The sequence below is a fragment of the Notothenia coriiceps genome, unplaced genomic scaffold (assembly GCF_000735185.1).
Source record: "Notothenia coriiceps isolate Sejong01 unplaced genomic scaffold, NC01 NC01_scaffold00000339, whole genome shotgun sequence".
Classification (NCBI taxonomy): Eukaryota; Metazoa; Chordata; class Actinopteri; order Perciformes; family Nototheniidae; genus Notothenia; species Notothenia coriiceps.
Window position 1 is genome coordinate 11,966,474 of NW_011333040.1, and position 26,675 is coordinate 11,993,148.

Consider the following 26,675-nt stretch of genomic DNA (forward strand, 5'->3'; position numbering starts at 1 on the left):
ATCATGTCACATGTCTCTTCTTTTTTGCATGCACGTTACAAGGGGCTTCCCACTTTTGATTACATCTGATGAATTCTAGATGTAGCAGAGCAGGCTGTGAAAACCATTAAAGGGGGTATCCAGCATTTTAATGTAACATTTCATACAAACTGGAGGACAATGTTCTGATTTTCTATTTGACTAATTTGGTTATTAAACTGATAAAACAAGGTAAAGTACATCACCTCTGTACATGCATAGACATTTCTTATTGTATGGACCAAAAGTGAAATCGATTACCCGAGAAAATTACTATTAGATCTATCAATAATAAAAATGATTATCTTAATAATGTGCCTTTACACAAGTGATTGACCTGGCATTATTCATCAGGAAAATGGTGGCCTTCCCCCAACTCCAGCTTAAACATCTACTTTGCCGGCTGCTGGGTTCTGTCCACTGGTTTAGCAAAAGATTAAGAAAATGTGTATCAATCAAATATTATCCAATATAGTTTTGCCTATTAACATAGGAATGAGTTGAACAAATAATAAATAGTTTAAGTCCTGTGCTGGGTGATCCTCCTTACATCTTCTAATTTAAAAAGCAAATACATATAAATACAGTATATTCAAACAAATCAAAATGGATAAATAAAGCTTGTTTATTGGAAAACGTTTTTTAAAGCTAGAGAAGATCCCCGACAGAGGTCTGAGCTAAAAGTCCTCTAATCCTCTATATAACTAATATTTGCATAATAACTGACCCCTGGTGCCCTAACATTGTTCCCAACACGCTCCCTGGGAAAACAAAGTTGAGCATCCATCGTGTCCTTGCTTTACAAGCATGATTGATATTTTTAAAAGTACATTTATTCAAGTACGGTACTTGTACTTTACCTGAGTATTCTCAATCTCAGTTTTTGAGCTTCATACTTCTACACCACTACATTTGAGATGCCGATATTGTACTTTTTACTCCACTACATTTATTTGACAGCTTTTAGTTACTAGTTACTTAGATTTAGACTATTAGCTAATACAAAAATATAAATCAATTATTAAATCAACTTTAACATGTAATTATCCAGCAGCAGTATATCAAGTTATTCAAATTAGCTCCACCTTTACAAGCTGTGATAAAAGCACATCAATAATCATCATAATAACTCAGTAACTCAATATTATAAAATGTTAAATGTGCCATGGAATAAGGAGTACTTTTTACAAGTACGACTTTAAATGCAGGACTTTTAATTGTAACAACTTACTTTTTAGTAAAATGTAGAATTAGAATCTGAGTAGCCTACTTATTCCACCACTGCCACTGAGCCTGGTGGCTTGTTGTGACTCAGCCATTTTGGCACTTTAGGAATCTTGTAACGAGAATGGATGGCAGTAATTTCCTATGGTCCTTGAACGCATTATGTGTGCATCCGCAGAAACGCCCTGTGGGTGTGCTGAGCCCCCTCCCCCGTCCTGAAAACCTACTAAAAACGAGCACAGGGTTTGTGGTCTGTCTCACCGCGAATATATTGAGGTGTTTGCACCCAGTTTAATGTTGAATAATAAGGACTGGCTCCGACCTACACTGAACACGGCTGAGGTGTTTCTCACTGAAGACGATGATAGTGTTGTTGTTGCTTGGTGCCTTTCTTTGTATGGGTGAGTAGCCTAAGTGTAAACATATCCTAAAGCTGCTTAAGACAAAATCTGTGTACTTTAAGGTTTTGTACCCAACAGTTAGTAATAATTAGCCTGGAGGCCAATATCATGTGATTGGTGGAACGTAAACTAACTAATCACACGTTACTCAGTTTATACAATTATGTGTGTCGTTATTTCCAATGAATGCTACTTTACACTGGTAAATAGTTACTTAAAATGATACAATACAGGTATTCTAAACTGCATTAGATTAAATGCAATAACATAATCGTTTTCTTGCTAACTTTTATAATGTTTTGTGTCCCATTACATGTTTCCTGCACAAGATATTCATTTGTGCACTTGAGTTATAACATCGACTACATCCATAATTAAACAATAACTAGTTAATAAAGTTGGCAAAATCTTTAAATCAAGCTAAATATTGAATAGGAGGAGCTACTTTTATAATGTATTTTTGTTTTAATATTGCTACCATTACAAAAAAGTTGCCTTTATGGTCAGCATCCAGGGCTTCTGCCAAAACAATGCTGTCACATTAATTCACAATCATTTATCAGATTTAGAAAAATGTTATTACTTGTAATGCATTTTTTTGGACCATAGGCTCAATTATACAAACTAACTTGGTTAAACTTAGCTAAAGTTATGCATGAGGTGTGGCTAAGTAACAGATAGCTTTCTAACCTTAGCTTACGTGAAGGTTAACTAACTGGCTGCCTCTGCTGTCATCACTCTTGGCAAATAGAAAAAAAATTCAAAATATAAGGCTTTGGCTGCATTTAACAAATCAGAAAAGCAAAGTGATGAATATATGTAAATTGTTAACCATGGTTGATATTTAGTAAAAATGCTGCATACCTATTATGATAAGCATCCATGCTTGTATGTGTCTGGGTTCATTCGTAACCTTTCTGTTGTATTTTCCCTCTCTAGGCCTGGCAGAGCAGCGTTATGACGTAGAGTATGGAGACTCTCTGAACTTATGGGTTCCCAGAAAGCCCAAGTCCTTTGAGTTCACTCGCAAGTTCAGCCCAAATGTGACCATCTTGTGGAAATGGGGTGAACCGTTGACCTCGTTGGACGAAAGGCGGAAATACATGGGTATCTTCTTTGAGATGTATAATTTAACTCAGAAAGACATGGGCATCTATAGGTTCAGAGGCAAAGAACAGAAAGAACTGTCGACCTACACAATTGAGGTAAAAGGTAAATATCCTTTTTAGTTTTCAATTTTCATCAAATACATTTTCCTATCCTAGTACTTCTTTTTGTCAGGATAGTGTTGGTGTTACACTTGTTTCTTTAAAGTTTGTACACTTAACATGGTACGACCTGAATATCAGGAAGCAAAAAATGTGGCTTTTCATAATTAAAAAGCCCCTTGTATTTAGCTTCCTGAGATTTCTTTAGCATGTACAATAGTTTATTTTAAGAAGCTGTAGAGAAACATGATTTGTTTCCATACAAAAGAACAATCAGTTTATCTTTTAGATAGGGGTGTTAACCTTCTAAACTCTCTGCAATAAAACGATAGATTATTCCTTCAATTCTTTAAAAGCCAGCATGCTATATGAAAGACTAAACTGTAAACTTATACTGGAAACCAATTCTCTACGGTAGAATTGTTTGATCTGAAAAGATTTTAAGATATTGCTTTTATATGCTCTCTTTGTGTTCACTGTCTTTCAGCAAAAACAAAGTCCTTTCATAAGAGTCCTGGTAAACACCTCCGATTCTCTGCTAAACTGGAACCAAACTTCTGCAACGTTTACTTCTTCCCAGAAGGCACACTCAGGAGGAGGATGTCGGAGGTTGCGATTGTCCGTCGTGGCAAGCTGCAGAGGCATTTGGATGAACTTGGGCTTGTAGGGTTTGATCTGAATGAGCCATGTGAGATTTACATTGAGGCCATACAGAACACATACAGGGGACGCTATGAGTTCAGGGATGAGAATAATGACACAGCCTTAGAGGTGTATCTGCATGTAGCTGACCGTAAGTAACCTTTGTGTTTTTCCATTAAGTGTCAGATGACTGTTATTGGTGTACAATATAGTCCTAAACAGCCTTATACATAGCTTAATGTGTTGGTGCCAATGCTCTTTAATATCATGTTTTATAGCTGAATTGAAGTACCTCAGAATGACCTTCTTAAACTTCAAATATTTTTAGTTTTATCCTTAGCCAAGCTTTTAGTTGTAATCTATTGTATTTAACAGAATGACTCCCTTGTACATCCCTCAAACAGGGATTCCTTCAGTTAAGGGACCAATAGACAAACTCAATATGTGTAATATTGATGCACTTAAGAAGGAAGAAGTGCTTGTAGCCATAATATTCAAATCTAAATGAGTTAAAAGAAACCGTTCAACATTTTGGATACTATTCATCTGCTAACATGCCGGAGAGATAGATACTCTCATAATGGTATATATATATATATATATACAATACATGTGCTCGCTTAGCACAAACACTGAAAACAACAATTTTCTCACCTGTCAGCAAGTGTGAGAGACAAAACCTAAAAAGTAGACGAATAACCAAACCATGCAGTCGAGTGTTTTGTTCTCAGAAGAGTATTGTACTTACTGTCTTCCAGCAACCATTAGGACCTCTGAACTGAAGGTTGGTGCACAACTCAGCTTCAATTTTGATCTGGAACCAAACGACTGCAATATTCACTTCTTCGGAGAGCCATCGTTTGATATAGTTCGTCATGGCAAGCTGAAAAGGCATTTGTATGAAAATGATTGCATAGGATTTGAACTGATAAAGCCATGTGGGATTTTAAAGGAAGACCTCCAGATGTCTTGCCAGGGACGCTATGAGATCAGGGATCAGGATGGCGACACAGCCTTAGTGATGATACTAGAAATGGAGGGTAAGTAACCTGCCCATCTTCTTTAAGTGTCGAATGACTGCGTTTGAATTTCAACACTAAAAACTGTCTTCTATTATCGTCCTCCTGTCGACACCTTTCTTCTTATGTCTAAGAAAGATTTACAATGACACGAATCAGAAAAAAGCAGGATATCCTCGCATTGTAACCAAAGCAGCATATTTACAATAGTATACACACACATTCTTGCAAATGACATAATCAATCAGTCAGCACCATCTTTACATTTCTCTGCCCATTGACTCTCTGTTTCAGCACCGCCTGCTGAGCATTCGGCTATTGGTATTAGTATGGGTGTTTTCTTTTCCTCACTTTTCGTGTGTGTCTTGAGGCGCTGCTGCTGTAAAGGCAGCTCCTCCGAAAACAAGACATCTGAGCCTGAAGCTGCTGGGCCTGATGTGCCATACGAAGAGGTGAGGCTACCTGTGTGAACACTATGGTATGCCGTTGTTAGTATTGTTGTTAATAAACTAATTCCCCGTTGTGTCAATCTATACAGTACGACCTTGAGCCTGTTCGACTGCAGCCAGATCAAGTCAGCGAGCCCTCTGGGACCCCTTACCGCGCTCAGCCTCCTCTTACGTCCACCGACCCGCTAGTTAGTGTCTGTTGCATATCAAACAGAGAACTTATCTACATAATCTGCACTACTTTATTCTACTCTATTTCTAATCTGTTTCTTTTTGCACTGTTTGTATTTTATTTGTGTTTTATTGTTTTATGTCTTATACATTATATTACATTGTTGGAGGAGCCTAAGATTGTCATTGCCATATTTACACTGTAGCTACTGGGCAGATGACAATAAGGCCTTTGGAGCTTGAATCTCTCTTGTTTTCTCAAACACTTGAGCTCCGTTATGCTTTTCCCTCTCCACTACTTACATGTTATGTTTTGCTTCACAGATACACAATCATCCTTCTGTGGAGATGCCACCAACATATTCTGAGGTATGAAATAATTCATATAAAGTGGAATTGTATTTTTCAAAATCTATGTATAACTTCTTTTGGTCACATTAGTTAAAATAACTTATCTTATTTGCAAAATCTCACAATATCCTGACAGTAAAACAAGAGTCGGTAATCTTTTCTATAACTCTCCCCAGTGATCTTAATGGCTCTTGCAATATTTTTATATAAAATACATATATTTGTCTGAGTGAAAACACCCCCTCAAAGCCGTATTGAATATTTCTATTCAAAAGTTTTCATATCATATTAAAGTGTACTGGTGTTGGGAACAGTCTAGCCAATCCTAAGCAGGGGTACGATTTCTCCTCATTTACCATCCATGTTGGCGGAGTTTAGAAAGTCTCGTATACTATTATTCTACTGTTCATTTGAGTAACCCTAGTCTCATATAGCTGCCCTGCCAGCATCTAACTCCTGAATGCGTATATTTAGTTTTTTTCATATGCCGATAGCATATTCTGAAACTAATGGATTCATGCTAGTTCATCATTTTATTTCAAATATTCTCCATGTAGCCTCTTTTTAAACAGCAGTATGTAATGTTTGTACTTTAGTCTTTCATTTATCTGTTTTGCCTCAATATGATCTTGCTTGTGATACTTCTATGACATATTTGTCTCGCAGATTTTTGCTGCATCAGGGCAAACAGACGCTCCAACTTTCCCCGTCCACTCTGACCCTGAGCCGCGGTTCGAGGTGAAGGGGATGACCTTGCCCTCCGCTCCCCCACTCAGTTCAGACTCAACTATCTCTGATGTTTATACCTCGAGCAAACTCAATTTCCTCTGAGAGCCTTGATTTTGAAAGAAACATTCAAATGTGTAAGCTCATTCATATTATGGCAAAAGTTTTGGGAAATATTCATATTCATCAGAGGCTTCCTGGATTCTCAGCTGGAAACTGGTCCCAGCCAAGAAATAGAACTGTCCATAAACCACCATAAAACTTGGTTCTGTTGTTTATATGCTTTTTTAGCTGATTAAACAAGATAAGATGTTAGTTAGTGAGCTTTTAGAGGTGCCGGTAGGTAAAGTTAGCCAAGCTATCGGTTGGCCTGTTGCTGGGACCTAATTTTAGTACCTAGTAGTTAAGTGTACAAGTACATTTACACTAAAGTTTAACAAGGTGCTGAGCACTAAGTACCCGCCTGAAGGTACACTCGTTATGGTCAAAAAGTTGTGGAAGTTGGAGAATTCTCACACTCAGCAATCACCATCTTGGCTACGTAATGGCAGGTGGCAAGACCAGTCACAATGTGGTTGCTGTGGTGAACACAGAACTATAAAAATTAGGGTGATACATGATCTTTTCAAACGTTTAACATAACTTGCAAACATACCACTATATTGTTGTTAAAAGGAAGCAGTCCATAATGGTTTGGTACTGCGAACAATAGTGAAGAGCAGCAGTGTGTATTTTCAACACAGTCTCACGGCATTTTGTGTTATAGTCACGAAATTAATCTATTGGTTCGTGTTCACCAACACAAATTCGCAATTTTTTTCGTGCCACACAGCAAGATTTTAAAAGCAATGTAAATAATAACAAATTAGAAGGAAAAACAGATTTAAAAAATACAGATTTCAGTATTCTGACACAGAACGATTTTAGAAGTAATGTATTTCTATATTTTTATGTCTAGTATGTTTCGTGCCTGCACCAAATAATAACAAATTAGAAGGAAATAAAGATGACAAAAAATACAGATTTCAGTATTCTGAGGCTCTTTGCCCCATTTATTTTCCTCGCGGACGGCAAAAAAAACTCAGACATTATACAATTTAAAATAAAAGGGATAGGGTTAGGCTTAGGGTAAGATATTGAGTAAGAAAATGTTTTTATGAACCACACAGCTTCTGGTCTTTCAAGACCCGACAGGACAAAAAGACGTGGTGCAGGCACGAAACATAGACTACCAATAGAAATACATTGCTTTTAAAATCGTTCTGTGCGACACAAAAGAAATGCGAAAATCGTGTTGGTGAACACAAATCAATAGATTAAATTAATTTCGTGACTATAACACGAAATGCCGTGAGACTGGGTTGGCATTTTAGACAACGCAACCCAGCTAGGCTAGGCTAGCTAGGCTAACCTGCTGCTGGCTGTTATTTTAGTTTTACAGACCAGAACATAATTATGACTTTGTGCCTGAGGATCACACATTCCATACCAAAAGCAAAATGGAACTTTTACAATAATAAATCTCTCTTTCCTATCTCACTTCATGAGTGACACTCAAATAGCTAATTTGTGTCTCCTATTTCTGAATAAATAGCTTTAAAGTGCTTGCAGTTATGTCAGGGATGAACCATTTACTGCAGCTTAACTGAATATTTGTAGGTAGAAAGCATTCCTAAAGTAGCCTTAATTGATGCAAAGCTCTCTGTATTTACTCCAATGTGAATGCTCAGGTTCATATTTGCATTGTGTGCCTCTCTTAGGACATGTTTACATGTTTTAATGTTCAAAAGTGCTTTATATTTTCTCATACTGCCTTTTTTCATCCTCTGTCTGAAACCAGAGCCCAGTCTTCTCTGATTGGTTAGCCATTTACATGCACACAAACCTATAAAACACACTCCAGGAAAGGCATAATAGGGCCTCTTTAAAAGTTGAAAAGTCCTCATGTTACTTATTTGGACATTTGCTTGGCACTCTGCATGTTATTCAGCTTCAGTGCATTTAAAACGTTTATTTATGCAGTGAAGCGTATATGTGAATTAAATTAACTTCTGAAGGAGCTGTAGCCTATATGTTTATGTATATTGATATGTACTAACCACTGTATTTCATTGTCTTAGGCAAGTCTCAAACACATACACAGATTTAAATGTGCTAATGTATATTATTTGTCTTGTAAAGTGATTTTTTGATAGTAAAATCACAAGCACCAGTTGCCTTGTACATAATTTCAATGGCATAAAAACACCTCTGCACTGCACTTATGTCAACATTGTACCATAAGTGCATTACTCAATACACATTTGTATGAGGTGCAATAAATGTTATTACACACGATTTCATTTTTTCTTTCTGGGAAAATAACTGGTAGGGAGGGAAATGTCAGAAGATATCAGCGACAAGGACCTGAGATATGTTATTATCTGACAAATTAGTTAAACTGTCTAATCTGTGCATGGTTAGGGTTCACTTTCCGGTATTGATTGTCCTTTGTGGTTAATAATCTGAAATGAGGCATGATATCACCAAGCCTTACAATAAAAATATATTGAGAATGTATTGTAGTTTTGTTACGCCACTACACGCACCACCAATCCAACATGTCAGCGCAAAGCCAAAAGTTTATCCATGCATTTTAATTCCCTTCGAACAATAACAACCGGTCCAAAAAGGATGATCGCCTGAAAAGCACTGTAACAAATAGTGTAGCATATGAAAATACAGTATGACTATGTTCAACTATTTCTTTTTTAAGTATAGGTGTTGAAATGTCATCAAAGGGTGCATACAACAATATTTGTTTCCATTTTGTACATCTGTAAGCCACATGGTGGTAGTGAAAACTACTCTGAGATTCAGTGTTATCTTTTAAGTTGTTTTGGCTAACTAGATAGCAGATTGTTGCTTATGGATTTATAACTTCACACTGTACATTTTACATTTCTATTTATTTGACATATTATTGCACACTAAATGTAAATAATATTCCACTTTTATATTGTGTTAGCTGTAATGTAACCCTTCAATGGGGTTTTATTTATCAGATACTTTTCATATTTTTTCTTAACGCTCTTAACTTCTATATTTTCACTCTTTTGGTTCTGTTTTATCTTCTATTTTGAGATGTTTACTTTGTATAACTGTTCGTTTTTGACTCTTTTTTTTCTTTCTAATTATGTACAACACTTTTTTACATGCTGATGTAACGAAAACATTTTCCCTATTTGGGATTATTAATTTAAAAAATAACAATCATAACAGCAGTTAGCTCCGTTTTGGTCTACACTTCCTCCTGAGAGAAATATCTAGTTTTTTGGAAGCTAATTGCTCAACATTGTTCACCAGCTCGCTAATGCTGGTTGTTTGCACTTTAATTTGAAGAACTATTTCACTGAAAACTTTTTCTGCTGCTGCTGAGGAAAAGTGATTGAGAGTGAACTAAGATATAAAAATGAAAGAGCTGGAAGACACTTTAGAGCTAACTGAGCCTAATTAAAGAGTCAAGATTAAGTGACACATTTCACATCCCATATAGTCATTTAATTCATTGTAATTATAACATTTTTGGTCAAACATAGCAGCTTTAAAGCCAAAGGCTCCATTTGCACAACCGGCTGATCTTCTGTCTGATCTTCTAATATTAGATGTTTTATTTTTACAATAACATCTTCAAATAATTATTTTGTAAATGCATTTATGTCTAGAATCAGATGACCTTCCCTATCTTATTTTTCTGTGATGATGCAGTGAGGTGGTGACACAGGGAGTTAGTTTCAATGTGGATTCATATCTTTCCACTCTGCACTGTAACACAACAAAGCGTAGGGGGAAGTGAGTCTTAATGCTGCAGGCCGAGCTAGCAGGAATGATAATTCTGGCACCGAGGTCAGGTTGTTCCACTCGGCTGGAGTGGCAGTGGGGGTTGAAGGCCGTTAGTGTGGATCTGGAGGAAAAGCTTCCAGTTGACTGAGCAGCGAGAACCAACCAGGCACAGGCGACTAAAGAGGCCATGGACAGCTAGGTTGGCTTGGTTTAAAGATACAAATGTATAATTTCCAGTACATGGTTCAGCTGAACTCTAATCACTTTTAGTGCCAGGTCCTTTTTCGAATGGTAGCCCTTCAGTGGAGGCTGGATTCCTATCTGATCCCCATAGGGACATAAAACCCCCCCCTGACAACGGGACGCTTACTGAAGTCTTTCACTGGCAGCCAAACAGGGGAACGTCTTCACCACAGCTTCCAAATCACGTGAAGAGACTCCAAATTATGCAGCATTGTATAACCACGCTGGACGAGTAGGACACACCTTTTTATTGGATTTTAGTGCTCTTTTTATTTTTATATAAATGTTCTAGGGAAAATTCTGTATTTTTTTATTTTAAAGTCTCATTTCTTTTTCACATGTAATGTGACCTATTAATTCCCAATTTATACCATAACATATTACTACACTGGACAAATGCACTTCTTTTAAGAATATTGGTATTAAAAGCATTTTTATTTTAATGAAGTCTTGTTTTTAGCTTCCTTGTCATGTGACAAACTGACTTCAAATCAATAAAGAATTGAATTACTACATTGGAAAAGTAGGGTACACCTTTTAGTATTGATTTGAGTGATTTATCTATTTTATACAAACATTCTAATGGAAATTCAGCAGTTGCCTTTTTGAACAGTCATGTGACACAGTGACTCCAAATCAATGCAGAATTGTATTACTGCAGGGGACAAATAGGAACAAATTATTTTTGACTGGTTTTGGAGTCACAGGGCAACCTGACATAAAAGGCATTGCAAAGGTTGAAACTTTCCAATGGAAAACTGCTGAATTTTCATCAAAACATCTTTATATAAAATAGAGGGTAGATTAAAATCAGCTGTGAGCTAACCATCCTCTGAGTGCCTAGAATCTGTGAAACTCAGTTAGAATACCAGAAAGAATATCTGTCGAATATCAAACCCAAAAACATAATCGGGGTCCGTTTGTTGGTCAGCCGTTTTGGGCAGGACTGAATTATCCCGCCAAATATTGGATGGATTGCTATGACATTTTGTAAGATGAAGAATGAATGGTGCCACAGAAATGAATAAAGAATGACTTTAAAGACATTTGGAAATGTCCAATACTTTAGCGTTACCTTGTAAACATCAGCATGTTAACATTGTCACTGTGGCTGTTGGCATACTGATGACTGTCTTAATTAATTGAGAATTATGTAAAATGTTGCCTTCATTGTTATTCGTAGATCTACAAAATGGTCTTGCTATTGTAGCCCTTTTACTACTTTTGTGTCTCAATGATTACAGTTCTTTATTATAGTACGAATAATCTGTGGTGTCATTATTTTGGCTTTCAACAAAGAGTGCATTTCTCGTTTAAAAATCCCACAGATTACTTTATTTCCCATAAAAGTTTAACAAACAAATAGAAAACATCGATGACATTGTTTTCTTAAAAGACATTTCCACCACTTTTGTCCATCTCTATTCCCCTTTCTTCTTCTCAACACCCTTCACCCGGCCCTCGAGGGTGCTCAGCCTCTGCTCCACTGTACAAGTCTTTTCAGAGCAGGAAGTGAGCAGAGTCAACAGGACACATCCCAGCACCAGGCCCCCCACTCGGACCGCTGTGGTGTCTGCGGTGGCGTTCTTCTCCGTCACGATTAGTCCGAAAAGCCAGAGCGCCAAGACGGTTTTCACCACCCAGAACACACGCTTCACCAAGCAAATGAGCAAACGGAGAACAATGGTCAGCACCCAGTAGCCAATGAGGGCCACCAGACCCCACTGGGCGATGGCCGCCACGCCCTCCGGAGTGAAGCGGGGCAAAGTAAGAGCAACTGTGGAGAGAGATGTTCATCAGGAATAAGGCTTGAAAATACTAGTCTGGAAGCAACAGTGGTAAACATTCACACTTAAAAAAAAAAGGAGTGGAATACAAATTGCCTGAGGGAGAGGCACGTCTGCATATTTTCACTAGGCACATTCCCTCCACTCTTATAGCAGACAATTTGCAGCAATATACATAAACAATGAAGAAAAAGTGAAGCTTGCTGCAAAGCCTGAAGTTGCTCAATTACACACACATAAACACGGGACATCTCGGTACCCACCGTCAAATCCTGTGACCCGGAGGATCTCTGCGACGTAAACAGCGATGACGTTCAGGCCGCTGGCAGCTCCTTCAGCGAGGAATCGGATCACCATTTGCAAAAACTGTGGTGGTGCAGAGAGGGTGGAGACATATGTTATTAAACAAGATAGCAATGAAGAAAAGCAGCATTCTAATAATCATGCAGAGAACAACCTACTTATATATTGTCATTGCTCAAATGCACAGGCGGACACAGTACATTCTGACTGATATTCACAGCATGTTTATACCAACTGATGATTGAATTAATAGAGTACTCGTATGTGACTTTATATATGTGACTATGACTAAAAGTGTGGCTGAGCTGCACCTTAAGATAGAAGAAGTGTTGTATTGTTGACTTGGGCAAACAGCTGTGCATGCAAGTGACAGCTGGACAGTGACCCTCTCTATTCGTGTAGAGTCTCTGCTCACCACCCCCCAAATCAGAAACCATACACACACACACACTTCATCAGGCAAGGTCAAGCCCTGTAAGTGGAACAAGTATCTTATCTACACTACAGTACACCTGTTGCGCTACACACTGGCTCATACAAGGGCACTGTCAAGCATCTGCCACTTCATGTCAGTGTGTATTCAACCTGAAAATACATTAATCATTTACAGCTCAAATTAGGATCAAATTGCAAACCAATTAGAGGTTTGAGTGAGTTTTACAACACTAATGCAATATTGCAGTGTCTTTTAATAGGCTTGCAAACAGCCATTGTTGTACTTAATTGTTGCAATTTCATATACATGTTCAAAAGCTGATTATCGAGTGTAGAGCTTAAACATTTATCAAGTGTTTACAAGTGGATTAAAAACCAGCAGAAGCCACAAATGATACAAAGGACTTATTCACTGTACAGTAGTGGATGACATATACCTTGATGAAATGTTGCTCTGTAACATTATTGGGCGCTGTCAGTGTGGCATGCACTCTTTATCTAACTTTTGCCTTATGGATTCAATTTAATCACTGTATCACATTATTTTTCCATTTCAAAATGGGGTTTTTGCCATGGAAAGAGTACCATATAAAACCAAATTCAGGAATCATTCATTAGAAAGCTATAAGTTATCAAGGGATCATGTACACACCCTTTATTTTGTATTAAGAGCTACCAGTCATGTTAAACAAGCCTTCTTATCAGCATGCTAGCACATGCAAACACACACAACAAATAGGACTATTTTGTGGCCCTTTCATGCAAAACACCACTGTACATAAACACACACCAAGCCACAGCTCCACTATAGGCATGCTCCTACTCTTTGCACTAACTATAACGTGACATGAGCAAAACAGATACACAGGAGAGGACTCTGTTTTAAGAACCATGTCAGGGCACTAGCTGGAGACACCCAGGAGGTTTCTTACCATGGCCCCTGTATAGATGTGTTCCTGGCCAAGCAATGACTCAAGAAACAACACTGCACGCTGGGGAAAAGGGAGCCAGAGCCGAGTGGAAGCAGAAGAGTGTGTGTAGTGGGGTGAGGGGAATGCATGGGTATAAGATGTCAAACGAGGGCATAAAGATGAGGGGGATCAGGGGAGAGATTAACAAGTTGAGGGGCATGATGGAGAGAGGAATGTGTGAAGGGGGAGGAAAATGGATAGAGATGAAAGGAAAATTAGAGCAAACAGTGAAGTTAGACCAAAAACACCCAGGATATTAAAATGTAAGGAAAAAGAAGAGAGTGAAGCCACTTCCTGGTGAGAGAAACAGTAGTGATAGCAACCACCGTTGCACTTATTGTCTGTACCTCGGCAGCTGACCGGATCACGCCGCTCCCCACCACTGACTCCACGTACCGCTGGACCTCCAGGCAGCTTCCCGAGATCAGAGTGCCGAGGGTGACCGGCGGAGGGCTCCCCCCGCCCGGCTGGGCCTGTTCGGCTCCGGCCAGCGCCAGCACCAACACATAGGTGGTGGAGAGGAGGAACAATCGAGCCGAGGAACATCCACCGCGCCCAGAGCCAGACGCACCAAAAGTCATCGTGAGGGATTTGAGAGCAAAAGAAACAAAAAAGGTTCCAAAATGTGTGTGCCCAGGTTCAAAAGCTTTAGCCCAGAGCCGTTTAAGCAGCTCGTGTTCAATGACTGTAGTTCAAAGACTTAAAAATGGCTTCTTTTTGGGAGCATCGGCTACAGAGCGAGTTTTAAACCAACACGCTGCAGTTCACAATAGGCAGGAAATATGAGTCACTTTATAAAAAGCACAACAACGAATCATCCAATTGGCTAATTAGACCAGATGTGTTGTAAACAAATATATACACACCGTTAGGACTACCAAATGTTTCGAGAATTTAATTATAAACTTTGGCAGCGCTGCAAATACCCAATTTAGGACCGCTCAGCTCCGTCAAGGACACTCCAGAATTAACAGTGGCTATATTTGGTAAGAAACTGTCAAAGGCTTAAGAAACAGCACCGATCCAGATATCTGACCGGGAGTCCAAATGCAGCTAAAAGTAATTCCAAAAATAGATACTATAGTTCAGAAATGCCCCTCGAAAGTTTTTCTGTTGTAGCTTTGCGCGTATGAGAAAACGCTAAAACGCGGTGACGTTAAGATGACCACGAGTCTCTAAAGCTTCTTATTTCAGCTCCGAGCTCCACGCGAGTCAGGTTTGGTGCTCCTTTGTCTCTGAGATTGCATCAAATGGTCTGCCCTGATGGATTATGTGGCACAATCTATGAAAGAATCCTCCCTTGTTGTCGCTGTCCTTTCATGGCGCTCCCTTCCTTCGTTTCTAACGACAGATTCCTGTATGCAAACACGTCTGAATATTCCGGAGGAGGAGGGGTGGAGGAAAGTGAGATTTGCACACTGGGGTTTGTCGTTTAATACTCTAGGTCAAATGTTATTATTATTCTCTGGGTTTATTAACCATGTGAGATGCAGAAAATTGTGATTTGGAAACAGAATCCAGACAGTTAAGATGTCACTTTAATAACTAATAGAACAGCAATTACACAGCATCAAGAGAGATGTTCAAATAATAAAAAAAGAAACATAATAAGAAATGATGAATGACACACATACCAACATTGAAACAAACATCCACTACACTTTTACTTATCTTTTTCTTTGTATACTGGTTTGTGTAATTGGCTGTTCTCACTCACGCACACACTCAACAAAAATGCAAACTCGCAGTGTCTTATTCCTCTAAATTCTTTCCGCCCCAGTTTCTGGAACCGTTAAAGCAGTACAGTTGTGGATGGGAGAAGCTGAATTCAGTCATTATTAAGAACAAAAGAAATATTAAAGCGTTCATTTCAGAGCATCACGACCCTGCACCCTCTGACGCTGGAATCATCTGAAGAAGTCACACTGAGGCTTTCCTGCACACACACAGCAGCGGGGGGGGAGGCACGAGTTCAGAGGAGGCTGTGATGAGTCTCGCTCCTGGCACTGTGTGCACCACCACTTTTTCCTCTTCCTTCGAGTGTGCACTGGGAAACGCAGCTTTAGCCGATGTATATGCGGTGGAAGTCGTTCGCTCCGAAGGCGGCGTTGCACTTGGGGCACTTCCTCTGGCGTGTGTCGTAGCGCGTCTTTACGCACTCGAAGCAGAAGACGTGGAAGCACTTTGTCAGGACTGCGTCCTTCACCCGGGAGTTGCAGCAAGGACACGTTAGGCGCGCCTGGGGGAGATAGGCAGAGAGAGGGGGGAGGGAACCGTTTGAACAATAAACTGAGAAGCCATTTCAGTGCTGAGCTGAGAGGTTTTTGTGATAAGTGGACTCAAATATCTTCAACTGCCCTTAAGCAGGACAAACCACATGATATGAAGGCTGATGCGAGGGGAAGAGATTTCCTGTCTGTGCAGCATCATTTTTTTTTTCCAGTATGTCTTTTTTCGAGAGTTTTGATGACAATAATATCTTGAATTGCACTTTTTTTTTGTTTGTTTCCATAATCCTATCCTTTCATGCCTATACTGATTCCAAGACCATGTACAGAACAGAGAGCACATATTGTAGACTTGCGGGTTGCCTCAGAGTATTTCCCCTTCATGATGACAACACCTTTACAGTTCATGATCAAATCTGGAGAAATCTGGGTTGATCCATTTGGATGTCTGTCTGTGCTACCAGATCTAAATGGACTACACTAGCTACTATTTGTACAAGTGAGTCATTTATAATATCTGATGTTAAGTGTTTGCACAGTGCATGTGTGTTTCTGTCGAAATAGTGTGATCACACTGACAGCTGGTCTCATTTGGTGGAAACTACAGTAATAAGGACAACTCATTCAGTTACTGCCTATTTAGAAAATGAAGAGAGCAATGAAAGTCCCATTTAGTTTTTCTTGCCGTTACATAAGACTGATACCACTCTAGTGTGTTAATGCACAACATTAGGTTACTGTCTGCAATTGGCACTTAGCTGATGTGGGTGTGCCTTAAACCCTGACCAACATCATGTTACAGTAACTGTGACTTCCAGAAGCAGACCTATGAACAGAAACCTACCTTATAGTCACTGATTTCTTCATTAAGGATGTCGTCTCCGTTGCTGATTTTCTCTGCGGGTTTCTTGGCCTTCTCGATCTTTCCCCTTAGTTTGGAGATGTCCTCCTGAAACACATTACATTTATCATTAGAAAACATGTAGTTTAAGATATGAAAGGGTGATCCTGTAAGTCAACAGAATACTTTCTTCTTGCTGTGTTAACCGCACTGTGCCACATGTGTCACGGTTATGGAAACAAAGAACGCTTTGAAACTTATTATCCCATCTGTTAAACACCACGTATAGACCACGTCTTGCCTTTATAATTCCACCTACTTCCTGAAACGCTCTGACTTGATTTTGTGCGTGTTTATCTGCGGATGTTACCTGTGCTCGTCTGGCGTTAAAGGACTCTTTCTCCCTGGAGATGCTGTTCTCTATGACCTCCTCTCTGACCAGTTTGAGCCTCTGCTGAACTTGCTCCAGCTGGGTTCGCACCTCCTCCGACAGCACCGCAGACTCCTGAGCCTGGAGGATGGGAGAAGGTGTTAGTCTGCCTCAACGTCAATGTTTCTGTTCATAACTGTGCATATCTGAATGTGTTACCTTGCGTTTGTTCATGTCTAACGCTTGTGTTCGAAGGGCCAGCTCTCTCTCAGCAGTGCTGATGGTGCCCTGCAGGAGGCGCTCCTTTTCCTCAAGCTTCCTCACCACCTGCAGCTGGGCATCCACCTGACAAATGGGAATAAACCCAACACATGTGGATGGTAAACAAAGGTTTTTTTTTTTATTATCTAGATGGAAAACACAGATTTGACATGTTATGGGAAAAGACAGTAAACGAGTAACAGACAAAAAGCAGCATCAGGATGTCAATTGAATGCACATTAGACTTTTTATTCAAGCTTTCTTTCTTTATTCTCTGACACGCTGTTCTATTGAAAAGAAAATTGAGCATTCAAACTAAATATATCTAATCCCTACGGCATGCAAAGAAATGATGAAGTGACTCCAGGTTGTTGTCACTGCAGTTGACCTGTGTGTTTGTGTTGGTGTGTACAAACCCTTGACAGATTGCACCTGGTGTTGACTGGAGGCTCACCTGAGTTTTTAAAGTCAGCAGTTGGTCTGCCAGCTCCTCCTTCTCCTCTTTCAGCAGCTTATGGATCTGGTTGGACTTGATCCGCTCGCTCATCAGCTTGAAGTTGGCATCGTCTTTTTCCCTGAGCTGCTGCATCAGACGGATGTTCTGTTCCTGCATGTCCTCGAAGGCCTGCCCCGTCACGTCCATCTCGCTCAGCAGGGCGTCCTCCTCCTGTAGAGGGAGGCAGAACGAGAGTTAGAGACAGCGGGGTTATTGTTAGTGCATACGAACACAGCGACCAGATGACACACCTGTTTGGCTATGGAGAGCTTCTTGTTGAGGATGTCGATCTGCTCCTCCACAGAGCGGATCTTCCTCAGAGCTTCTTCATCCGCCATCTTTTTGCCCTCCCTCCTCTCCCTCTCCTCAAGCTCCCTCAGCCTCTGCCGCAGCTCCTCTCCCTGGAAACAGCATTGTTATTATTGGGGTGCCACGAAACAGATTTTAAAGTGACTTCAGCAGCAAAAACCATGTTTGACTTTATAAAGAATAATCACCTCTGACTTGGACTTCTTCTCTGCAGCCATGAGCTGGACCTTGTCCCTCTGCTCCTTTGGCGCTGAGCGGTACATGTCCAGCAGCAGCTTCATCTCCCGCTGGGACTCCTGGGCTTTCCTGCACAGCAAAGGGAAAAGTATTTCAGCCTTGGTAGCCCCATGGTAACTTCTAATGCCACATAACTGCAACATATTTGGTTTACTTCCAAGTCAGGGAGCTTTGTTGCAAACCATAGCCCCTCTTTCTCTTTGAGAGGGAAACATGGTAAATAGACCCTCCAGAAAAACGCGGGCAAAAATCCTTGATTATGCGATTAAACATGCGGGGTTTTTATGTGATTTTATGCGGTGAAATTGCGGGAAGGGTTTTGGAGGTTGATGCCTCGTGAACGTGAGTTGTTTGGCTTTCTTGTCCGCAGCAGCAGAAAGCATTTTCGAATGTTTGAATGAATCAAAGTGGGTCGTCACCGTCGATTTTCTCTTATGCTCCAACACACAGTTGCACGGGGTGCAGAATAGTTTCCCCCCACTTTTTGCCCGGTCTTTAGTAGAAATGTTCGTTGGTAAATGAGCTCTATACAGTGTTGTTTACATTCTGTNATGCGCGAGCTGATGACGTCACGTCAAGACGAGTTAACTTTTTTTTCTTCTCAACTTTGTGTGGAAAAATGCGGGGATTATGCGGCCTTTTGATAAATATGCGGCTTTTTAAAAATCTGCGCCATTTGGCTGATTATGCAGTAAATTCTGCGATCGCAGAATCGCGTTTTTCTGGAGGGTCTAGGTAAAGTAGAGACTTCCTCGTATTACTATCTAGAAGAGGGTTGAAGAGATAACAAAACAACATCCCTGATATTTTGATAATATCTTTAAGATTTAGGGTACTTCGTACTATGCATTTTTTGTTTATGTAATTAAAGGTGGAGTAGGTAATTTTGGAGAAACCAGCTTGAGTGTGCTAGAATTTGAAAATACACAGCTGGAACAAATCTGCCACTTCCTTACAGAGCCCCTCCTCCAACACACACGAACATGACCAATGAGGGCACGAGATAAGGTTGTGCACAGATGGAAGGCTGACAGGCAGGTAGGCCATCCAGTTACTTTAGCCGGGCCGGCTAAAATGATTGGTCGTGCTTTTTACAGTACTACGGCTTCCACAGATGATGGAATTGTATGGATTTGTCAAAGCACTTCAGATATTCATTGCTATCGGGATGTTAAGAGCATTCCATGGAATATAACAAAAAGTGTATCTCGAGCCGGTTTCTCAAACTTACCTACCCCACATTTAATGAATGGTTTGTAAAAGTCTATGACGAATATGTAATGATGCAGAACGATTCAATACTCTCTGACACACTAACACTCTCGTCATATTAACCACTAGGCCACACAGCTCTTTTGATCTAATTGATAGATTAAAAAACTAGCATGATTTAACAAACAATTGTTTTATTTTCATGTTATTATTATTATTTTATTGGAGAAGATTGAAAGAAACTTTAAATGTCTTACAGCCTGAGTTAATATTGGTTTACAGTATGTTCCTGATGTTTATAGAGAGAATCCTAACAGATATATATAATGAAAACTTCCCAGGAGGCCACTTACTTGAGTTCGGCTCTTATGATCTTCAGCTGCTCCATCTCTTTCCTCTTGGACCCCCCGATGGAGGGGCGCTCCCCGGCTAACTCCTCCGGCTGGCTGCAGCCGGTCCTCTCCTCCTTCATCACACTGCTGCTCCCACTGCTGCGAGTTGGCCTCTCTCTCTCCTTTTCCTTCTCTTTCTCACGCTCTCTGTCTTTCTCCTCTTTCTTTATAATGTCCTTTTCTCTCTTTTCCTCCTTTTCTTTCTTCTCATCTTTCTCCTCCTCTTTTACGGTTGCTTCGGGTTCTGCTCCAGGCTCAGTTTTCACAGAGGCTCCTATAGAGAGAAGAAAGTAAAGACTTGTCGATGAGGACAGTCCTGATGTACTTAATATCCGCTGTGAGAACAACGGGAACCCAGGATACAAAAAGCCATCTAATGTATTTGCATCAAAGTTGATCCACTCGGTGATAGCTACCCGTGCTGCTGGGTGTGGAGGAGCCGTTGTCAGCCTCTGATTTGACCACGGGCTCCCCGGAGACGGCTGGTGTCGAAGGAGAGGTGGTCTCATCCTTCACGTCCATCTCTGTGCTGGACTGGGACTGGAGGATGGCATTTCCCTTTGAGGCGCGGACCTAAAGAAGCAACAGATTCATGTGTTAAAGCATGATGCGCTTTCTTATACTATACCCATCAAACGTGTTATCAAACTGACCGATAACTTTAATGAATACTTTGATATGGAGCCTTTTCCAAAAGGTCATGGACCCTTCTGTAGGGATGGGTACCGAGCCCCGGTATTAAACGGGCCCCGGGGCTGAATTATTAAAGACCGTGGTACCGCTAAGCTCCGACGTTAGCAGTCTTTTTATCGGTACTGGAGACATGTAACAAATATTATGCTACACAAACATTATATTGCAGTTTTAGTGTCGCCAACTCCGTTTCTAATACGCAAAAAGGCTGCAAAATGCTTCTATGATTATTTTTAGTATTTTCGATCTCTCCCCCGTCTGTGTGCGAGGGGGCGGGGCAGTTTACACACACGCAGCAACACACGGAGGAGATGGCGGAGAGAACGCGCTCCGAGGTGTGGTTAAACTTTACCCGTCTCGATGTGGACAATGCTCGTTGCTAGTAGTGCAATAAGAGTTTATCATGTAAGGGCGGTAACACGAGCAGTTTGTCTAAACATTTAGCAAAGTGCTCCACATCCAGACGGAGGAATGCACCGGGTTCGACTGTCTTTCTAGTNNNAAGAAGAGGGGACACATGTTGATGTAGAAGAGACATGAAGAAGAGGGGACACATGTTGATGTAGAAGAGACATGAAGAAGAGGGGACACATGTTGATGTAGAAGAGACATGAAGAAGAGGGGACACATGTTGATGTAGAAGAGACATGGAGAAGAGGACTTAGCCCCGGTATTAAACGGGCCCGGGGCTGAATGATTAAAGACCGTGGTACCGTTACGCTCCGACGTTATCGGTCTTTTTATCGGTACTGGAGACATGTAAGAAATATATGTCTATATTGCAGTGTTTGTGTCGCCAACTCCGTTTCTAACATGCAACACACACACACGGAGGAGATAGCGGAGAGAAGGCGCTCCGAGGTGTGGTTAAACTTTACCCGTCTCGATGCTCGTTACCAATAGTGCAATAAGAGTTTATCATGTAAGGGCGGTAACACGAGCAATTTGTCTAAACATTTAGCAAAGTGCTCCACATCCAGACGGAGGAATGCACCGGGTTCCACTGTCTTTCTAGTAGCTCTGTAGCCCCGTCCACGAGTAACGTTTCTACGTCAGGTGTTATGTATGCTAGCAGCAACACACAGTTAGCTACATTATACAAACATGGGTTAATGATTAGAGGTAACTGAGTTATTTATTTTGTTTAAGTTTCAGATATTCTGTTTACAGTTCTGTCATCAGATTATTTAATACGATTTGTTAAAACGTTGTTGTTTCTTTTGATGTGAAATATTATGTATTTAATTTAAACAAAAAGCAATGTTAGTTTTGTTCACAATTTGTTTAGTTAGTTTTTTCTCTCCAAAAGAACCGATAAAAGTACCGTTAAAAGACCGGAAGATAAGCGGTATCGATAAAAGTAGTAGTACCGTTAAAACCTTCCCCTACCCTTGTGTGTACTATGATGACACCATGAGAACAGTGTTGCACTAACCATCTCATTTGAAGGTTACCAAAACACATCCCTTTACATGTGAGAAGTGATTGACCACGAGACATTAAAAAACAACAACAACCAGATAGACAATGATTCAGGAGTCCATATAAAAATAGTAAGGTGTCAACATGGAAAGCTTATTTTCTGCAAAACAAGCTTTGTTATAGTTTAGTTTCTAAGGCCAAGCAGATCACGAGGATGTTCCAACATCCGTTTTTATAAATTGAACACAGATTTACGGCGTGGTTCAGCAACTGGAAATCAGGCTTGCACGCATGCACAAAACAGATGGAGGTGAACAGGAATACAAGAGGATGAGCCGATACAAGTAGGCAGTCAGTAAATGAGCAACAGCCATTGCAGACTCCCAACATCCCCTCTTCTCTGAATAAGAATGCTCTGCCATCAAGAAAGAAGAATATGTTCATAAAGTGCAAATCCAACCTCTTGTAGCCATCATTAGATCCAGCTTCCATCACTGTCCTGAACTGTAATTGCAATAGAGCAATGTGCAATATATACACAAAGACAGAAAAACGAATTGGAGCACAAATGTCTCAATAAAGTTTTCTCCATCTCTCTCCATCTCATTTCCGTGGCTGGTGACTGTACAAGTGTCTCTAGTTGACCTACCTGGTTGAGCTCAGCTTGCGTCTCTCTCAGTCTGATCTTGTATTTCACCACCTCTACCTTCATCTGCTGGTTGTGTGTTTGCAACGTGCTGATCAGGTGACGCATCTCCCTGTTGATGGGACCTGAGAGAAGGAGAAAGGTAGTTAGGGGAACAAAAGAGAATACAGATTAGAACATTTCTTTCAGCAAGGAGCACGTTGTTGCACTTCATTCACTATTATAGAGGGAACCTGTTGGTTACCTGCTTGCTCGTTGGCAGCAAGCGTCTGTTCAAACTCAATGCGCAACATCTCGTACTCCTTCCTGACTTGAGCCAGTGTGTCCTCCAGCTGAAACACCTCCGTACGAACCTTCCTCTGCAGAGCCACCTCGTCATTCTGCGTACAGAGCGGATGAGAGTGAGAAAAGGACGAACAGCAACATGGATAGGCACTCACAGTTCAGATGCACCCACTGACCTCCATGTGCTCCAGCTGTCGGAGCCTCGCCGTCCTGGTGGTGTTGAGACGAGCACGTGTCTCATCTAACTGAGACTTCAGGATCAGAGACTCGTTGTAGAGCACAGAAAACTGTGACTGTAAGCAGCGATACTCAGAAGTCTCTTTGACCACGCCCTCTGCTCGGATCAGCAACTCCGCCTGAGAGAGAAAGAGACAGCAAAAGAAAACATGTTAAAAACAGTAAAGTACGCAGCTTTTTTAGCCGTATAAAGGTTACCAGCGAGATTTAAGGGTAAGCCTTTAAATTGAGGCACTTTCTTCCATTATTTTTGACCCATGCCCCCTTCTCTTTTCAACATAGCAGTACCTTTAACACGTGCAACCACATTTCCTGGAATACAATTATCAATCAATGTGTCCTTTTCCAAATGAAAGCCAGAAGAAAGTTGTGAAAGATACGTGTACCTTCATGTTGTTGTTCTCCTGGTGCACAGTCTGCAGGTCCTGCTGGAGCTTCTGCAGCTCGACGAAGCGGTTGTCTGCCAGCTCCGTGTTCTCCTCCATATCACTGTTCATTTCTTCAAACTTCACAGGAGAGATAAGGGACATGTCAGCAAGTATGAACAGCAAGGCATGGAAAGAAAAAGTAGAGGATAAAGATCTTCACACATCAAAATATACAATTCATACCTTTCTCTTGTTAATAGTGATGGTCCCACACACGCTGCTGGCCTCCCCACACACCTTATAGCCTTTGCTGTTCACCTGGGACACATTACAGGAAGTGTTATAAAGAATTTAGTATAATATAAAGACTTCTTCAGACACACATGCAGCGAGAGAGAGATCACATCCTCACCCTCTCCAGTATCTCAGTCAGGTGAGCGTTCAGTCTGTTCTCGCGGCGGCGGATCTTCTCCATGTCCCACTGCAGCTCCTCGATCAGGACCTGCAGCTCGCTGACACGCTGGTCCGCTTTGTTAGCCGCACGACCCAGAGGACGAGTCTGGACAGGAACACAGACACATGACAACACACAAGAGACATCCATTACAAACACAAGATAGTACTGTGCAACTAAGCAGATGTTACTAAAGGATTATTCTTAACAGGAAACCAAATAAGTATTTAATAATTTACTAAACACAGTGGGTGACAATTAGGGATGCTCCGATCGCCAATTTTGGGGCCGATCGCCGGAATCAGTATCGGCCGATACCGATCGAGTGGGCGGGGCCTATGGGGATCTTCCTTTTGAAGTGATGTTTAAAACTCAGTTAATGGGGCTCATTCACTGGCGCTTCCACAAATAACAACCAACATAATTATTACATTCAAATGAAGTACATTATTCAAGTTTACATTCACTTTGGATAATAACACGGGAGACATGAGCGGAAGCGCTCTCTTTTCCTCTCTCCCTCTCCTGACAGCCCGTCAGTATCGTCTCATGCAGCTCACTGATCCAGTAATGAGTGACCCGACAGTGAAGAATAAACATATTTATAACTAGTTTAGCTAGTTCCAGAGGTAGATCAAACAGCTAAATGTGTCAGGTCTAACTGAGTGTGTTTTTTGCTCACCGGTCCGTCACAGCGGGCGGAGCTGCAGGATTTCTGCTTCACACACGTTGTATACCGCTATTTTATTGTCATTTTCGGACACCTTCAAATACTGCCAGACCGGTGAAGCCATTTTGGCGAGCTTGTTTTGCAGCGCACAGAGAAAAGTGTCATGTATTTGACGTCATCTGATCGGCTCTCGCGATCTGCATTTTTAGAGAGCACAGATCGATCGGCAGAGAGTGAATATCGGCCGATATCGATCGGCGGCCGATCGATCGGAGCATCCCTAGTGACAATATTATAATACAGTGTTTCCCTATATACAAATAGTGGCGGCGCAGCGCCGCTGCTGAAATATGCGCGCTGCTGCTAGGTCGACAAGCCATTTAATAAAAATAAGTGGCGACCCTTTTTCATTTTTGATTGTTTGTTATGTGGATTTGTAGTATTTGTGTTACTGTATGTTCAATAAAAGGTGTATTTTTGCTAAATCTTGAGACATTGCCACTGTATGTACTAGGCAGGGCCAATTTCTGGCATAGGCGACATAGGCGGTCGCCTAGGGCGCCAGATCTGGGGGGCGCTGCGCTGGTAGCTCTGGGAGGGAAAAAACTTTTTTGACCGTTGGCGCTCATCCAAATTTTCGGCCTTGATGTAACAACATTCATATTTAAGTAAAGTTAACACCCTTTTCACCCCGGTTACACTTTTCATTTGCCCTGTACGATGGGCGCTGTAAGTGATGAAAATGGGGGATTTTGGCTTATCTGGCTCCCCCAGGTCACAGCCAAAGTGCAAGCGTGGGAGCGAGAGAGCAAGCGAGGGAGAGGGCGCTCCGGTACCGGCGCTGTTGTTATTAGAATCTGGTGATAGCTGCGCTAACGGATATAAGAAGTAGATGTTTCTACAACCAGCATTGGAGGAGAGCTCTCCTGTCAGACTGAGAGGCTCAGTGAGGTAAAGGACTCTGAGTATTTCCAAGGCACTCCTTTATAATTATTAGGATAAATAAAAACAGGTTTGAAATCATTCCAATGTATACTATAGGACAGTAAACTAAAAATATCATTTAAAACTGGAGAGATTAAAAAAAATACATAAATAAATAAATGTTAACTAGATAAGATATAAATGAACAACAAAAATAAATAAGGTAGCTTTTCGTATCAGTAGTAGACCTGCTCACCTCCTACAGGCATTGATAAGGAGAGAGGACCTCGATATCGTTCGCCACGATTCCGATCAGCCGAGTCGGTATGGTACACTCGCGCCAGCTCGCGCGTACTTAAAAAATTCACATCACGTTGCGGAACGCTTCACCGAGTCCGGTGAATACAGAGAATTACACATTCCGGCGTGTTCTTTTCGAGGATACTCCGGTTGCATTGGTCGCCGGCCAAGGGTAGATCGGTTAAGACGACGGTATTCCGCTCGTAAGGAAGTATATTGGTCGTAGCTTATTTTGACTTAAATTTAGAGATGTTTTCTGGTTTAGTGTGATGGTTTTTGTCGGTCTTTGAATAACAATATCCATTTTGGTGGATGCGTATTGTAGGGGGAAGCGGTGTGTTTATTTATATTTTGTGCGGAGTTTGTAGCGAAGTTAGGGACTCAGTGTGAGAACTCCGTGTGCTGGTGTGGCGAAATATTGGTGAATGAAAGCTAGGACTAAAATCCGCCCCATGTTAGATTTGTGGTATACTATTTTCTAGCAAATGTAAAATTATTAGTTTATATCAATACTGTGTATTGTTATTGGATGGTAGGTTGCGGGGGGTCAGGGTATTGTT

The 26,675-nt window shown here is 41.0% G+C and overlaps 3 protein-coding genes across 7 annotated transcripts in view; 1 reads left to right on the forward strand and 2 right to left on the reverse strand.

The window, feature by feature from the left end:
• Positions 1 to 1,458: 1,458 nt before the first annotated feature.
• Positions 1,459 to 7,016, forward strand: LOC104945998 (uncharacterized). Of its 3 annotated transcripts, XM_010771748.1 has the most exons (9): positions 1,459 to 1,643; positions 2,583 to 2,855; positions 3,339 to 3,644; positions 4,252 to 4,277; positions 4,446 to 4,533; positions 4,807 to 4,964; positions 5,051 to 5,149; positions 5,457 to 5,501; positions 6,150 to 7,016. In XM_010771748.1, exons 1-9 carry the CDS (start codon positions 1,604 to 1,606, stop codon positions 6,312 to 6,314), a joined length of 1,200 nt encoding a protein of 399 aa, XP_010770050.1. In that variant the 5' UTR covers positions 1,459 to 1,603; the 3' UTR covers positions 6,315 to 7,016. The 3 variants fall into 3 exon arrangements, with proteins under 3 accessions (XP_010770050.1, XP_010770042.1, XP_010770057.1); XM_010771740.1 differs by having other exon boundaries at positions 4,252 to 4,533; XM_010771755.1 differs by having other exon boundaries at positions 4,252 to 4,533; positions 4,883 to 4,964; positions 6,150 to 6,195.
• Positions 7,017 to 11,579: 4,563 nt separating this feature from the next.
• LOC104946023 (transmembrane protein 109-like) lies at positions 11,580 to 15,148 on the reverse strand. Of its 2 annotated transcripts, XM_010771765.1 has the most exons (4): positions 14,118 to 15,148; positions 13,732 to 13,791; positions 12,325 to 12,427; positions 11,584 to 12,051 (listed from the first exon to the last, which is right to left on the reverse strand). In XM_010771765.1, exons 1-4 carry the CDS (start codon positions 14,349 to 14,351, stop codon positions 11,696 to 11,698), a joined length of 753 nt encoding a protein of 250 aa, XP_010770067.1. In that variant the 5' UTR covers positions 14,352 to 15,148; the 3' UTR covers positions 11,584 to 11,695. The 2 variants fall into 2 exon arrangements, with proteins under 2 accessions (XP_010770074.1, XP_010770067.1); XM_010771772.1 differs by lacking the exon at positions 13,732 to 13,791 and having other exon boundaries at positions 11,580 to 12,051; positions 14,118 to 15,140.
• A 142-nt stretch (positions 15,149 to 15,290) lies between these two features.
• rnf20 (ring finger protein 20, E3 ubiquitin protein ligase) overlaps positions 15,291 to 26,675 on the reverse strand; it is a 14,388-nt gene continuing 3,003 nt past the window's right edge. For both annotated transcript variants that reach the window (XM_010771791.1, XM_010771783.1), the window contains exons 8-22: positions 24,180 to 24,326; positions 24,011 to 24,085; positions 23,786 to 23,905; positions 23,339 to 23,518; positions 23,122 to 23,257; positions 22,881 to 23,002; positions 20,533 to 20,689; positions 20,078 to 20,390; positions 18,464 to 18,581; positions 18,218 to 18,367; positions 17,925 to 18,137; positions 17,429 to 17,554; positions 17,210 to 17,350; positions 16,843 to 16,947; positions 15,291 to 16,009 (exon numbers count right to left, since the gene is read on the reverse strand). In XM_010771791.1, coding sequence (XP_010770093.1) covers positions 15,833 to 16,009; positions 16,843 to 16,947; positions 17,210 to 17,350; positions 17,429 to 17,554; positions 17,925 to 18,137; positions 18,218 to 18,367; positions 18,464 to 18,581; positions 20,078 to 20,390; positions 20,533 to 20,689; positions 22,881 to 23,002; positions 23,122 to 23,257; positions 23,339 to 23,518; positions 23,786 to 23,905; positions 24,011 to 24,085; positions 24,180 to 24,326 — 2,280 coding nt within the window. In that variant the 3' untranslated portion in view covers positions 15,291 to 15,832. The remainder of the gene's footprint in view (positions 16,010 to 16,842; positions 16,948 to 17,209; positions 17,351 to 17,428; positions 17,555 to 17,924; positions 18,138 to 18,217; positions 18,368 to 18,463; positions 18,582 to 20,077; positions 20,391 to 20,532; positions 20,690 to 22,880; positions 23,003 to 23,121; positions 23,258 to 23,338; positions 23,519 to 23,785; positions 23,906 to 24,010; positions 24,086 to 24,179; positions 24,327 to 26,675) is intronic.

What these genes read in the sequence shown, in the direction of transcription:
- LOC104945998 (XM_010771740.1), top strand. Translation starts at nt 1,604, where the DNA reads ATGATAGTGTTGTTGTTGCTTGGTGCCTTTCTTTGTATGG. An exon ending in GTATCTGCATGTAGCTGACC is followed by an intron (nt 3,645 to 4,251) that starts GTAAGTAACCTT and finishes ACTGTCTTCCAG; the next exon opens with CAACCATTAGGACCTCTGAA. An exon ending in CTGATGTGCCATACGAAGAG is followed by an intron (nt 4,965 to 5,050) that starts GTGAGGCTACCT and finishes CAATCTATACAG; the next exon opens with TACGACCTTGAGCCTGTTCG.
- LOC104946023 (XM_010771765.1), bottom strand. Translation starts at nt 14,351, where the DNA reads ATGACTTTTGGTGCGTCTGGCTCTGGGCGCGGTGGATGTTCCTCGGCT. An exon ending in ACATCTATACAGGGGCCATG is followed by an intron (nt 12,428 to 13,731) that starts GTAAGAAACCTC and finishes GCACCACCACAG; the next exon opens with TTTTTGCAAATGGTGATCCG. An exon ending in CCGGGTCACAGGATTTGACG is followed by an intron (nt 12,052 to 12,324) that starts GTGGGTACCGAG and finishes CTCTCTCCACAG; the next exon opens with TTGCTCTTACTTTGCCCCGC.